The sequence below is a fragment of the Cetorhinus maximus genome, chromosome 13, assembly GCF_964194155.1.
Source record: "Cetorhinus maximus chromosome 13, sCetMax3.hap1.1, whole genome shotgun sequence".
NCBI classification, from domain to species: domain Eukaryota; kingdom Metazoa; phylum Chordata; class Chondrichthyes; order Lamniformes; family Cetorhinidae; genus Cetorhinus; species Cetorhinus maximus.
Genome location: NC_135891.1, coordinates 7913636 through 7929580, shown reverse-complemented (window position 1 = coordinate 7929580; position 15945 = coordinate 7913636). Strand labels below are relative to the sequence as shown.

General features: G+C 45.7%; 1 protein-coding gene across 1 annotated transcript in view; it reads right to left on the bottom strand.

Annotated features, from left to right (window-relative positions):
• Window positions 1–2270: 2270 nt before the first annotated feature.
• The window catches only part of LOC144689140 (delayed-rectifier potassium channel regulatory subunit KCNS1-like), a 29027-nt gene continuing 15352 nt past the window's right edge, over window positions 2271–15945 (bottom strand). The window contains exons 3-4 of the mRNA XM_078556278.1: window positions 11638–12632; window positions 2271–3007 (exon numbers count right to left, since the gene is read on the bottom strand). Coding sequence (XP_078412404.1) covers window positions 2546–3007; window positions 11638–12603 — 1428 coding nt within the window. The 5' untranslated portion in view covers window positions 12604–12632 and the 3' untranslated portion in view covers window positions 2271–2545. The remainder of the gene's footprint in view (window positions 3008–11637; window positions 12633–15945) is intronic.

The window sequence follows — 15945 nt, the reverse complement described above, 5'->3', positions numbered from 1 at the left end:
CGCTGTCCTCCAGTCCTCTGGCACCTCTCCTGTGGCCAGAGAGGATTTGAAAATTAGTGCCAGAGCCCTTGCAATCTCCTCCCTTGCCTCACCCAGCAGTCAAGGATACATCTCACCTGGGCCTGGGGATTTATCCACTTTTAAGCTCACTAATACCTTCTCCCTTTCAGTGCTGATTTGTTCAAGTATATCACAGTCCCCCTCCCTGATTTCTACACCTACATCATCCTTCTCCATAGTGAACACAGATGAAAAGTACTCTTTTAAAACCTCACTTACATCCTCTGGCTTCACGCACAGATGGCCACTTTGGTCCCTAATGGGCCTTACTCTTTCCCTGGTTATCCTCTTGCCCTTAATATTGCCCTTGGGATTTTCCTTTACCTTGCCCACCAGTGTTTTCTCTTGTCCCTCTTCTTTCTCCTAATTACTTTTTAAAGAACCCCCCCCCGCCCCCTTCACTTTCTATACACCTCTAGGGCTTCCATTGTTTTCAGCCCTCTGTATCTGCCATAAGCCTCCTTTCTTTCCTTTATCCAATCCTCTATACCCTTTGACATCCGGGGTTCCCTGGACTTGTTGGTCTTACCCTTCACCTTTACGGGAACATGTTGGCCCTGAACTCTCACTAGCTCCTTTTTGAATGACTCCCACTGGTCTGATGTAGACTTTCCTACAAGTAGCTGCTCCCAGTCCACTTTGGCCAGATCCTGTCTTATCATATTGAAATCGACCTTCCCCCAATTCAGGACCCTTATTTCTGGTCCATTTTTGTCCTTTTCCATAACTACCTTAAAACTTACAGAGTTATGGTCACTATTCCTGAAATGCTCCCCCGCTGATACTTCTACCACTTGCCCGGCTTCATTCCCTAAGATTAGGTCCAGCACCGCCCCTTCTCTTGTAGGACTTTCTACGTGCTGGCTCAAAAACCTCTCCTGGATGCACTAAGAATTCCGCCCCCTCTAAGCCTTTCACACTAAGACTATCCCAGTTAATATTGGGGAAGTTGAAATCCCCTCCTATTATTACCCTATTATTTTTACACTTCTCTGAGATTTGCCTACATATCTGCCCCTCTATCTCCCCTGGCTGTTTGGAGGCCTATAGTTCACTCCCAGCAAAGTGATTGCTCCCTTTTTGTTTTTAAGTTCTACCCATATGGCCTCATTTGAGGAACCTTCTTAGATACCATCCCCCTTTACTGCAGTAATTGACTCCTTGATCAATAATGCAATGCCACCTCCCCTTTTACACCCCCTCCCCCCCCCATCCCCCGTCATGCCTGAAGATTCTATACCCTGGAATATTGAGCTGCCAGTCCTGCCCTTCCCTCAGCCATGTCTCTGTGATAGCAACAATATCATATTCCCACGTGTTAATCAACACCCTCAATTCATCTGTCTTACTTGTAAGACTCCTTGTGTTAAAATAAATGCAATCCAGCCTTGCATTATTCCCTTGTGCCTTAACAGGTCTATATTTGCTTTGCCTTCCAGACTGACTTAGTTTCTCTTCTGTACTTGGCTGTGCATCATCCCCTTCTGTACCTCCACTCTGTATCCCATTCCCCTGCCAAATTAGTTTAACCCCACCCCCCCAAAAGCACTAGAAAACCTCCCTGTAAGGATGTTGATCCCGTTCCGGTTCAGGTGCAATCCATCCAACTTGTACAGGCCCCACCTTCGCCAGAAACAGACCCAGTGATCCAGGAGACTAAAGCCCTCCCTCCTGCACCATCTCTTCAGCCACGCATTCATCCTCTCTATCCCCCTATTCCTATACTCACTAGCACGTGGCACAGGGAATAATCGAGAGATTACAACCTTTGAGGTCCTGCTTTTTAATCTGCTACCTAGCTCCCTAAATTCTTGTTGCAGAACCTCATCCCTCTTTCTACCTCTGTCGTTGGTACCAATGTGAACCACGACCTCTGACTGTTCACCCTCCCCCTTCAGAATGCCCTGCAGCCGTTCTGTAACATCCTTGACCCTGGCACCTGGGAGGCAACACACCATCCTGGAGTCACATCTACGGCCAAAGAAGCTGTTGCTATCGTGTAGGACTGGCCAGCTTAGAATTCAAGTAATCCAAATGAGGATTTCCGCATGACCCACTATGCACCCGCCACCTCACCCTGCCTGTTGAAAATGACTGTGATTGGGTTGCAGTTCAGTTATTGCTGTGCACAGTAAGTAATGGATAATAAACCCCTTGTGGCTGGGCTTGGCGTTGTGAGGGAGACACCGTGTTTATGGCAGAAGTTTAGTATCCTGGTGTAGGGTTGACACAAGGCAATGCCAAGCAGTAAGTATTAGATTGTGGTGTCAGTAATTGCACTGCACCCTCGATAGTGTGGCTGAGTTTGGGTCACGTTTGCAATTTCTTCTGGATAGATCGAGGGCTGTGGCTGAGGCAAGCGTGTTTATAATAGTTCTAAGGATTTCTTTTTGACAACAGTCCTTATTCATTCAGAATCCTCCTTGGTAAAGCCCTGCAATCTAATATAGATTCTATAAAACTTTTCCCTGTCCATTGGACAGTCTTACTTTGCAGTTGGTGCGTTGTTCTCCAGCCTGTCGGAGTATCGTGATTCCCAGTCATCCAGCCGCACCTGTCCCTCCTCCATCTCTGACGCTTCCCCCTCTCCCCCTCCATCATCCTCTGTCTCTTTCCCATTCAGGCGGCTGCTCCTCACGGCCTCCTCCAGCGCCTTCTGCCGCCGGTAGAAGTGGGAGAACTTGTTGAAGATGATGGTGATGGGCAGCGCTACCACGAGGATGCCCCCAAGGATGCATCCCGAGGCGGCCAGCTTGCCCGCTACGGTGATGGGCACCACATCCCCATAGCCCACTGTGGTCATGCTCACCGTGCCCCACCACCAGCAGGCTGGGATGGTGTCCAGTCCGACGTCCTCGTCCTTCTCCGCTGTGTACGCCATCCCAGAGAAGACGCAGACTCCTACGCCCAAGTACAGCAGCAGGATCCCCACCTCTCGGTAGCTGTGCTTTAAAACGGAAACAATGAACAATCAGTACAATAAAACGCGATGAGCCACAAAACCTTCGGTTGGATGTAGCTGGCGGGGGAGGTGGTGGTGATTATAGAGGATACAAATATGAAGTGCCTCGATCTTAAAATTCTCATCCTTGTGTTCAAATCTCTCCATGGCCTTGCCCACCCCTATTTCTGTAAGGTTTTACAACCCTTTGTGATCTCTCTGCTCCTTTGATCCTGGTCTATTGAGCATCCCCCAGTTGAATTGCTCCACCATAGGCAGCCATGCCTTCAGTACCAAGTCTCTAAGCTCTCGAATTCCCTCCTTAAAGGCTCTGCACCTCTATCTCTCTCTCTCTCTCCTCCTTCAAGACATTTCCTAAAACCTATCTCTTTGACCAACCTGTCCCAATATCTCCTTACGTGGTTCGGTGTCAAATTTTATTCGATAACCCTCCTGTGATGTGCCTTGGAATGTTTTACTGTAAAAGGTGCTATATAAATACAAATTGTTGCTGATTTTGTATAAGTCCTGATTTGCAAAGAGGAGTGCTTGGGGCAAAGCCTATCATCAGCCTAGCCATAAACCTAGGCTGATCTTTCACTATGGGAGTTAGAGGTGGTTGTTAGCTGATTAACATGCATCTGATGTGCAACATACTCTTCACATATTATATTAGTTTATTTGCACTATCAGAGTGCCTTGTATCTTTGTATGTGGTAAGTTGGGTGATACATTATTTTATAATGAAAGGTGATATATACACTGTGACACGCAATATTATTCTGCTGCTGAGGTGAAGCTGTGATTAATCAGGCATTCCTCTTTAAGACCATTAGATCTAGTTGCTGTAAATCGTGAGATCATTTAGAGGCCAATTGTCTCTGTTGAAGGGCAGTTTCTTGGAGGGTTGTGGGACTGGAGGAGATTACAGAGATAGGGAGGAGTGAGGCCTTGGAAGGATTTGAAAGCAGGATGAGAATTTTCAAATCAAGTCGTTGCTTGACCAGGAGCCAATGTAGGTCTGCAAACACCAGGGTGGTAGGGGAACGGGACTTGGTATGAATTAAGACGTGGGCAGCAGAGTTTTGGATGACCTCGGGTTACAGCAGGTAGAATGTGGGAGACCAGTCAGGAGTGCATTGGAATAGTCGATTCTAAAGATAACAAAGGCATGGATGAGAGCTTCAGCAGCGGAGGAGCTGAGAAGTTAAATGATGTTACAGAGGTGAAAGGAGGCAGTCTTTAGTGATAGTGTGGATATAAGGTGGGAGGCTCATTGAGGGATCAAATATGACACCAAGATTGCAAACAGAGTGGCTTAATCTCAGATATGGTAGATAATGTTCTGTAGAAGAGTCATGTTCAACTTGAAACGTTAACTCCGTTTCTCTGTCCACAGATGCTGCCAGACCTGCTGAGTATTTCCAGCATTTTCTATCTTTATTTCAGATTTCCAGCTGCTGCAATATTTTGCTTTCATATTGCTTAACCCCAGACTGTTTCCAGGGAGAGAGATGGAGTCGGTAACTAGGGAACGGAGTTTGGAGTGGGGACCAGAAATAATGACTTCAGTCTTTCCAATATTTAATGATGGGAAATTTCTGTTCATCCAGTATGTCCGATAAGTAGTCTGATAATTTAGCAGCAATGGAGGAGTCAGTAGTGAAGGTGAGGTAAAGCTGGGTGTTGTCAATGCACATGTGAAAATAAATGCAAAGTCTTCGAATGACTTCACCAAGGGGCAGTGTGTAGATGAGAAAGAGGAGGGCGCCAAGGATCAATCCTTGGGGGACACCAGAGGTAATGGTGCGGGAGCAGGATGAGAAGCCATTGTAAGTGATTCTCTGCTCGGATGGAACCACACGAAATCAGTCCCACCTAGGTGAATGACGGTGCAAATGTGTTGAAGGAGGATGGTGTCAAAGGCTGCAGACAGGTGGAGAAGGACGAGGAAGGAAAGTTTACCCATGTTACAGTTACATAGGATGTCATTGGTGACTTTGATAATATCGGTTTCAGTTCTGTGGCAGGGGCAGAAGCCAGGTTGGAGGGACTCAGAAGTGGAGTTCTGGGAAAGCTGCAACCAGATCTAAATGCAAAACGTTTATATTTATGTATACTGACTGTTGTCCATTATTCTCTACACAAAAAATCTCATCAGCTTGATTAGATTGCAGCCTATAATAGACTCTTAAGTACATTAATCTGTACCTAATCCACCAACTCCTCAATTAAATTTCTGTAATTCATTCTCATTATTCTCTATTGAAATGTCTTTTAAGATCAATTTATTTGGTGCTTGTTTCATACAATGTCCTTATCTAGAGAAATAATGTTAAATTGGATTTATGATACTAACGCAAGAATCCACAGATCCACAGATAATAAATTCATGAAAATTAATCATTTTGAGATATCTAATGTGGTGTAGCTATATCAATGTTTACAACGTTTAGATTCTCATTATGTCTTTATAATATTTGCAGTAGTGTAATATAGCGCAATAATGTAGCTGATTATACAGTATTACCACTTTATAGAAATACAGAGAATATACAGAACAAACACAGATCATTCAGCCCAACTAGTCCATGCTAGTGTTAATGTTCCACTTAAGCCTCCTCCCATCTTTCCTCATCTAACTCCATCAACATTTCTTTCTATTCCTTTCTCTCTCATGTACTTACCTAGCTTAGCCTCAAATGCATCTTTCTATTCACTCCAACTACTCCCTGTGGTAGTGAGTTCCACAGCCTCACCATTCTCTGGGATAAGAAGCTTCTTCTGAAGCCCCTGTTGATTCATAGATTCATAGAGCAGTTATAACACAAGAGGCTATTTGGCCTGTGTGCCTGTGCTGGTTTTCCACAAGAGCAACTCAGCCAGTTCCACTCCCCAACCTTTACTTTCTGGCCCTGCAAAAATTGGAATTATTAGTGACTGTCTTATTTTGAAGGCCCCTAGTTTTTGACTGGCCCACATGCGGAAACATGTTCCCTACTTCTACCCCATCAAACCCTTTCATAATTTGAAAGAACTCTATCATGTTACTTCTCAGTCTTCTCTTCTCTGGAGAAAAGAGCCTCAGCTGTTCAATCTTTCATCATATTTTACACACTAAAGCTTTGTAATTTATTTTCCGTGAGTCACCTTATCCACAACCCCATTATCATGGGATCTGGAGCAATGTTGGGGTAATGGAGCTGAGGTAAAATCAGCCATAATCCCACTGAATCGTGGAGCAGGCTAGAAGGGCTGAATGGCCCCCACCTGTTTCTATCTTCCCCATAAAAGTGCCCCTGACCTCTGATACCTTGACCTGTCAAAGACACAAATGATTGGAGTCCTTTTCTTTCTTAAAGGTCATTAGTAACATAAGTTATAGAGTGGTTACAGTTCAGAAGGAGGCCTTTCAGCCTGTCATGTTCATGCCAGCACCTTGCAAGTAACCCAACTTGTCCCACCCCCTGCCCCCATAACACTGCAATTTTTTTCCTCCAGATAATTATCCAATTCCCTTTTGAAACCAGCAATTGAACCTGCCTCCACCATGCTCAGATCCTAACTGCTCATTGTTCTTTTGCCAATCACCTTAAATCAGCACCCTCTCTTTCCTGAGACTTCTCCCTACCTACTCTGCCCAGGGCTCATGATTTTGAGCACCTCTAACTTCACCAATCCATCCATGGATGTATTCTTAGGGATCTGCCCATCCCTAATTTCCCACATTGCTGTGGGTCTGGAGTCACATGTAGGCCAGACCAGGTAAGGATGGCAGGTTTCCTTCTATGGTTTCATGGGTTTTGTTTTTAATTGATTTCCAATTTTACCATCTGACATGATGGGATTCGAACCCAGGTCCCCGGAGGATTACCCTGGATCTCTGGAGTAGCAGTCCAGTGACAATACGGCTACACAACCAACTCCCCATGCCCATAATTGGACAGAATACTCCAATTGAGGCTGAACCAATGTTTTATAAAGGCTTACCTTTACAGTTTGAATAGTTTTAAGCTGATTTTTCATGGATTAGAAAGCACAAGAGAAAAACTGACCTCTCAATCAGCACTAACATTCTTTTAGAAAGCCAAATTGGCTAGGAAGAGTATCCTGCGGTCAGCATCGAGGTGAAGCAGTCTGGGAAGAGTGTCCTGCGGTCAGCATCGAGGTGAAGCAGTCTGGGAAGAGTGTCCTGCAGTCAGCATCGCGGTGAAGCAGTCTGGGAAGAGTGTCCTGCAGTCAGCATTGAGGTGAAGCAGTCTGGGATGAGTGTCCTGCAGTCAGCATCACGGTGAAGCAGTCTGGGAAGAGTGCCCTGCTGTCAGCATTGAGGTGAAGCAGTCTGGGAAGAGTGTCCTGCAGTCAGTTCTTGTTGAAAATAACAAGAGTGACATCACAAGACAGCGTGAGAGAGCGGCGGAGAGATCAGAACCAGCGCGAGTGCAGGGAAGCTTCAAAAAGTGACGTCAGCACAAAGGTGAGAGCTGATTGGTGAGTAGTGGCTAAGTGTTTTTGTCCAGTTTTTTCTCCAGTTTATCTCCAGTTTAAAATAGATTAAGCTAAGGAAAGGCAAGAGTTCTAGGTTTTATTTAAAGCGCATTAGTAATTTTTTTTTACTGTATTTAATTTAAAGTAAGGTTTTTTTTTTCACCTAGAGGCATGGCAGGGCAGTTCAGTCCCATGTTATGTACCACCTGCAACATGTGGGAAGGCCTAGATGCTCCTTGCGCTCTGACCAACCACGTGTGCAGGAAGTGCCACCAGCTGCAGCTACTTGAGCTCCGAGTTTTGGAGCTTGAGCAGCAGTTGGAGGCACTGAGGTGCATCTGTGAGGCTGAGAGTTTTGTGGATAGCACGTTTTTAGATGTGGTCACCCCACAGCTTACGGAAGTGCAGACAGAGAGGGAATGGGTGACCATCAGTCAGAAGAAAGGTGTCAGGCAGGTTGTCAAGAAATCCCCAGGGTGTATCTCGCTCCAGAACCGTTTTTCTGTGTTGGAAAATGGTGAGAGTGACGGTTCCTCTGGGAAGTGCAGCCACGCTCATGGCACTGTGAGTGGCTCAGCTGCACGGCGGAGGAGGAAAAAGAGGGGAAGAGCAATAGTGACAGGAGACTCGATAGTAAAGGGAACAGACAGGTGTTTCTGCGGCCGTAGACATGACTCCAGGATGGTATGCTGCCTCCCTGGTGCAAAGGTCAAGGATGTCACTGAATGGCTGCAGGGCATTCTAAAGGGGAAGGGCAAACAGACAGAGACCATGGTACATATTGGTACCAACAACATAGGTAGAAAGAGGGATGAGGTCCTGCAAGCAGAATTTAGGGAGCTAGGAAGCAGGTTAAAAACAGGACCTCAAAGGTAGTAATCTCTGAATTACTTCCGGTGCCACGCGCTAGTGAGTATAGAAATAGGAGGTTAGTCCAGATGAATGCGTAGCTGGAAAAATGGTGCAGGAGGGAGGGCTTTAGATTCCTGGGACATTGGGACCGTTTCTGGGGGTGGTGGGACCTGTACAAGGCGGACAGGTTGCACTTGAACCAGAATGGGACCAACATCCTTGCGGGGAGGTTTGCTAGTGCTGTTGGGGAGGGTTTAAACTAGCTTGGCAGGGGGGTGGGATCCTGAGAGGAGGTTCAGCATGGGGAGATGCAGAGCCAAAATTGGAAGAGAGAGCAAGTGAGTCTGGAAGGCATGGAAATTATAGGCCAGTTAAGGCACAAGGGGGTTTGGCAAGGTTGGATGGTATTTATTTTAATGCAAGGAGTCTGACTAATAAGACAAATGAGTTGAGGGCACAAATTAACACATGGAAGTATGATGTCATTGCTGTCACAGAGACATGGTTGAGAGAGGGGCAGGATTGGCAGCTCAATATTCCAGGATATAGGGTCTTCAGGCAAGACAGGGAAGGAGGTAAAAGTGGAGGGGGTATCGCAATATTGATCAAGGAATCAATTACAGCAGTAAGGAGGGATGACATCTTAGAAGGCTCCTCAATTGAAGCCATATGGGTAGAAATGAAAAACAAAAAAGGAGTAATCACATTGCTGGGAGTGTACTATAGGCCTCCAAACAGTCAGAGAGAAATAGAAGAGCAGATATGTAGGCAAATTTCAGAGAAGTGTAAAAATAATTGGGTAGTAATAGTGGGGGATTTCAACTTCCCCAACATTAACTGGGTTAGTCATAATGTGATAGGTTTAGTGGGAGCGGAATTCTTAAAATGCATCCAGGAGAGCTTTTTAAGCCAGTATGTAGAAGGTCCTACAAGAGAGGAGGCGGTCCTGGACTTAATTTTAGGGAATGAAGCCGGGCAAGTGATAGAGGTATCAGTGTGGGAGCATTTTGCAGATAGTGATCATAACTCAGTTAGATTCAAGGTTGATGTGGAAAAGGACAAGGATGAGCCAGAAATCAGAGTTCTAAATTGGGGGAAGGTGGATTTTAATAAGATCAGATATGATTTGGCCAGAATGGACTGGGAGCAGCTACTTTTAGGTAAATCTGCATCAGAGCAGTGGGACTCATTCAAGAAGGAAATAGGGAGAGTACAGGGCCAACATATTCCAGTAAAGATAAAGGGTGGGACCAACAAATCCAGGGAATGAGAGATATACAGGATTGGATAAAGAGAAAAAGGGAGGCTTATGGCAGATACCGAGGGCTCTAAACAGTGGAAGCCCTAGAGGAGTATAGAATGTGCAGGGGGAATTTGAAAAGGAAATTAGGAGAGCAAAAAGGGGGCATGAAAATACATTGGCAGGTAAAATAACGGAAAATCCAAAGTTATTTTACAAGTATATTAAGAGTAAGAGGATAACTAGGGAAAGAGTAGGGCCTATTAAGGACCATCGTGGTAATTTGTGTGTGGAGCCGGAAGACGTAGGTAGGGTTCTAAATGAATACTTTGTGTAGGTGTTCACAAGTGAGAGGGACGATGTGGGTATGGAAATCAGGCAGAATATGTGAAATAATTAAAGAAATTAGCATAGAAAGGGAGGAGGTTCTAATTGGTCTGGCTGGCTTAAAAATAGGTAAATCTCCAGGCCCGGATGAAATGTATCCCAGGCTGTTGAGTGAGGCAAGGGAGGGGATAGCAGGGGCGCTGGCAATAATTTTCAATACCTCTCTGACCACAGGAGAGGTGCCAGAGGACTGGAGGACAGCCGATGTGGTACCATTATTCAAGAAGGGAGGAAGGGATAAACCAGGGAACTACAGGTCAGTCAGTTTAACCTTAGTGGGGGGGGAATTCTGGATATTGGAAGCAATTCTGAGGGACAGAATTAATCTACACTTGGGGAGGCAGCGATTAATCAAGGACAGTCAGCATGGTTTTGTTAAGGGGAGGTCATGGCTGACCAATTTGATTGAATTTTTTGAAGAGGTGACCAGGTGTGTAGATGAGGGCAATGCATTTGACGTAGTCTACTTGGACTTCAGCAAGGCTTTTGATATGGCATGGGAGACTGACAATGAAGGTAAGAGCCCATGGGATCCAAGGCAATTTGGCAAATTGATCCAGAATTGGCTGAGTGGCAGGAAGCAGAGGGTGATGGTCAAGGGGTGTTTTTGTGACTGGATGCCTGTGTCCAGTGGGGTTCCCAGGGATCAGTGTTGGGTCCCTTGCTGTTTGTGGTATATATAAACAATTTAGACTTGAATGCAGGAGGGTTGATCAGTAGGTTTGTGGATGACACGAAAATTGGTGGAGTGGTAAATAATGAGGAGGATAGCCTTAGATTAAAGGAGGATATAGACGGCTGATCAGATGGGCTGATCAGTGGCAAATGGAATTTAATCTGGATAAGTGTGAGGTGATGCACTTGGGCAGGACAAACAAGGCACAGGAATACATGATGAATGGTAGGACCCTGGGAAGTACCGACAATCAGACGGACCTTGATGTGCATATCCATCGGTCCCTTAAGGTAGTGGGACAGGTAGATAAGGTGGTTAAGAAGGCATATGGGATACTTGCCTTTATTAGCTGAGGCATAGAATATAAGAGCAGGCAGGTTATGCTGGAACTGTATAAAATGCTGGTTAGGTCACCGCTAGAGTATTGCGTGCAGTTCTGGAATCCGCATTATAGGAAGGATATGATTGCACTAGAGAGAGTGCAGAGGAGATTTACCAGGATGTTGCCTGGGCTAGAGAGTTTTAGTTATGAGGAGAGATTGGATAGACTGGGGTTATTTTCCCTGGAGTAGAGGAGATTGAGGGGGGGACATGATTGAGGTGTATAAAATTATGAGGGGCATAGATAGGGTAAACAGAAAGGAACTTTTCCCCTTGGTGGAGGGATCAATAACCAGGGGGCATGGATTTAAGGTAAGGGGCAGGAGGTTTAGAGGGGATGTGAGGAAGAATTTTTTCACTCAGAGGGTGGTGGGAATCTGGAACTCATTGCCTGAAAGGGTGATAGAGGCAGAAAACCTTATAACATTTAAGAAGTATTTGGATGTGCACTTGCGATGCCGTGGCATACAAGGCTATGGGTCTAGTGCTGGAAAATGGGATTAGAATAGTTAGGTACTTGTTGGACTGGTGCAGACTCGATGGGCCGAAGGGCCTTTTTCTGTGCTGTAGACCTCAATGACTCTATAAGCAATTGGAAAGTCCCATTCTAACCTTTAACGTTGCTCCCAAGGATCGAAGTCCAGTTGAGTGACGTGCTAACTTAAGCACTCTAAAGATCCTCATCAACCTCAGGACTTGCACCACCTTCCCCAGGTTTTCTAGGTCAGTTATATGGCCAAAAATCAGGTGAACCAGCAGAGTGAAGTAAAATGGTAACACGGAAATGATGTCAATCATGTTGAGCGGGTGGAAACAAAACCTCTTAATGTTGGGGCTCAGAAGCAGGCGTGAGCAGACCTCCATCGAGAACCAGGCAATGCAGAAGTGCTCCACGATTTGTAACCTGGGATCATCGATCTCGTCCTCGTATTCATCCAAGATCTGGTACTCGGGCATGCTGTGAATACACATGGTGGCAATGGATCCCAGCACCACACTGATGGAGAGGAAGCTGAAGAGTCTACTCGGGATGGAATACCCAGGATTCTCCAAGGTCAGCCAGAGCTGTTTCCTGTAGTTCCCATACCTCATCCCACGGAATACCAGCAAGTCGCGGTTAAAATCGGAGATCTCATCCGGGGAAGTGTCGATGCTGCTCACGTCGCTCTCATCGTCCCAGTTTTTGCGCCTGCTCTCGGTTTTGCGCTCGTGGTATCGGTACCTGCAGCAGGTATCGAGGAAGAACTCGTTGATGCCCCAGTATTCAATCTCCTGCGAAAATGAGAAAACGCAAAGCTCGTCCATCATGTGCAGTTTGCCGGTCTGATAAAAGTTTAACACATATGGGAAAAGGCCTGGGTGTCTGTCGAAGTAGAACTCTTTCTTGGACACGTCGTAGTCATCGCATATTCGGAGAATGGACTCCTCTGAGTCACATGTCAGCAGCTGTCCGAGCCTAGTATTGGGGAACCTGGAGAGGGTCGTGGAGCTCAGCTTTCTCTTCAGTCCTCCAACATTCACATTAATAGCTTGATCCTCGAACTTAGGATCCCAGGTTCGGAATGTCTCATTAACCATGGTAACCAACAGAGCGGATCTGTATTAAACTGGGAATGGACAAAAGGATATAGTTATACCAAACAATAGCGTGTATGGGAAAAGAGCTTGGCATGGCATCGAATTTACAGCACAGAAACAGGCCATTCGGCCCTGCTGATCCATGCCAGTGTTTAGCTCCACATGAACCTCCTCCCACCACTCTTCAACTCACCCTGTCAGCATATCTTTCGATTCCATTCTCCGTCATGTGATTATCTGCTTCCCCTTATATACTTAGATGCTACTCAGTCCAATGCTCCCCGTGGTAGCAAGTTCCACGTTTTCACCACTCTCTCTGGTAAAGAAGTTTCTCCTGAATTCCCTATTTGATTTATTAGTGCCTATTTTACATTTCTAGCCCCTAGTTTTGGTCTCCCCACACAAGTGGATGCATCTTCTCTGCACGTGCCCTAGAGGACGATCCTTTGAGAGCTGTTGCAATACCTTAGATTTTAGTGAAGAGGCATTGCATATGCTAACATGCTCACACGTTACTGCTTTTCCACTGAGCATTATAAAACATTATTGTTTCAATGTACAGCGCAGTATGGGTTTGCCTTTCCCTTTGCAACTTAGCAGCGTTTTGATGCTCGATGGCTCCTGGCTACTTGAAACCCTAGGCAGCAGCTGAATGGATGAACAATGGGGTGAATAGAGTATGGTGTGAGAGGTGTTTAATTTGGTTTATCTCTGAGGGACAGGGTCAAAATCTTTCCTCAGAAGACTAAATAGATGGGTTGGAGCCCAACGTAATGTATTGGGCTGGATTTTGCGGCTGCATGTCAGGCGAGCCTCCCTCTGCACCCTCCCCACCCCAGCCCCCAACGCAAACATAAATTACCACGTGATGACGTTGGGTTGGCAATATGACATCATCATGCCAGTGTCAGAAATTTACAGATGGCGACTGGGCACAGAAACCAGAAGATCGCCCACCATTTTGAAATGACCAATTAAGAAGCCATTGAACGTACGAAATAGGAGCTGAAATCGGTCATTAGGACCATCGAGCCAGCTCCGCCATTCAATGAGATCATGCCTGATCTGCTTGTGTTTCAAATTCCACATCCCCATCGACCCTCGATAACCTTTGACTCCCTTGCCTAACAAGAATCTACCTACCTCCGCCTTCTTAAAGAGTCAATTGTTTGCAATTTTTCATTTCCCGCTCCACTTATTGTGCTTTATGGCAGGTATGAGGTGATGGCACAAGGTAGGGGGGAGAAAAGACATGCCACTGGGACCACGGCTGCATGTGGCAGCAGATCCTGCTGGTGAAGGTGGCAGCATCTGTGTTTTTTTGGCTTCATTTATTAATTTTTTTTAAAATGAAGGGAAGCTGAGAGGGCTGGGGACCTTTAAGTTTGTGGCAATCCGACTTCACCTCTCTCCAACATGACATCCCAGCCTAGGTTCCCGATCGAGTGCGGAGACCCCTTCACCCTGCTAATTGGCTGTCTTCCTGCTGGGCCGCCGCTAATTGGATCACTCGCTTTCCGTCCTGCCTCCCTCACCCTCCGCCACCTCTGAAAATGGCAAATTCCAGCCCACTAATGGTGTTGTGCGGGAAGAATGGGCTTGAGAAGCTGAATGACCCGTTCAACTTCGCGTTTCCTTAAATTCGTCTGATGAATTCTTGACCTGTGCTTGGGCAGAGGCAAAGGATAGAAACAGTTCCTTTGGTACTTGAAGGAAACAATTGGGAGACCCATTCGAACCAGCTTTTCCTAATGTGATGACTTAATAAAGACAAACAGAGGAGATATACGGGATAGGACACAGGAGAGGAGAAAGCTAAAAGGAGAGGGGGGGGATAAAGCAACAAAAATGAGCTCCTGGTTTACCGGCGAGCAAGATTGTGGATTTTTCAGGAATTAGGGATGTCTTCACACTCTGGATATATACCTCTGCACACTTCTTGACTTGCGTTTATATATCACCGTTCACAACCTCAGGACATTGCAAAATACTTTACAGCCAATAAAAGTAAAAATTAAGTGTAGTCCCTGTTGGACGGCAGGAAAGATGGCAGCCAATTTGTGCACAGCAAGATCCCAAAAACAGCAATGTTATAAAGACCAGATAATCCGTTTTAGTGCTGTTGGTTGAGGGATAAACATTGGCTAGGATACCAGGGATAACTCCCTTTCTCTTTTTCAAATAGTGCCATGGGATCTTTTACGGGCACCTGAGAGGACGGGCTCAGGTTAATGTCTCACCTAAAAGACGGCATCTCTGACAGTGTAGCCCTCCCTTAGCACTACACTGGAAGTGCCAGCCTCAGTTTTATGCCCAAGTCTCTGGAGTGGAACTATGATACCACAAGGTTCATGACTCAAAGTGCTATCCAGTGAGCCAAACCAGGTCATCATAATCACTGCCAGGCCTTAGGGGAGGTAGAATACGTATTACCTGGGTGCACATGGCATGCGATAAGTTTGAACAGAGCACCGATGTGCTATCTTAATCCAGCTGTCCCTGGACAATCTGGACAAAAACAAATTGCAACATGTTTATGTGATTCAAAACAGCCTTGCCCTTCTATTGAATTATATACCATCTGCTCTTTATTTTAAACACACTTTAATGGCAAACAAAACAAGATGCAAATTAAATATGCGAACATCCCAAGGCAATGTTGTGCTGCTCTTGTATTGTATGAAGGAGTCCTAGGTGTAGAATTGTAGGGAGAGACTTCCACACGAGAATCACAGGCCGTTACGAATTGTAGGGAAGGCAGGGTGGGGGTGGGGGTGGGGGTGGGCACGCGGAGGGATGGGGGGAGGTGCTTTGGAGTGTATCCTGCTCCTTCACCAGCCAACCTGACTTCAAATCCAATTCAGCCTGACATGGTGGAAGTCTTCTAAAGTTTTCTCTACCTGCGGCTCTCTGAAAAGACTTTGTACTGACTTTGTCCAGTTCCTACCGTTAGATATTAGAAGTATGCATAGAATAAACATATATTTAATAGTCAGCCTGGAATAGGTTAGTAGTGTAAGTTTGGTTTTACTGGAACCTACTTAGAATTTTGTTTTGCTGGCAGCAAAAGCTAGTGGAATGATTACCCTTAGATAATGGTGGTTAGTCTGGTAGGGACCATAGCTGGGTACATGCATAAATAGATGAGCATACTACAAAGCCGTGTTAGGTTGATCATTAAGAACGTTGCTGGAATATAAAAGTTAATTATGTAGGAGTAGAATAGGAATTACTTTAGTGAATCATTATGGCTCAATGTTCTGATAAGAAACAAGAGCTGTTGGACTGAATAGCCATCATGAGCAGCTCATTAACAGGCCTTACTTTAACAGCTTTGAGCAT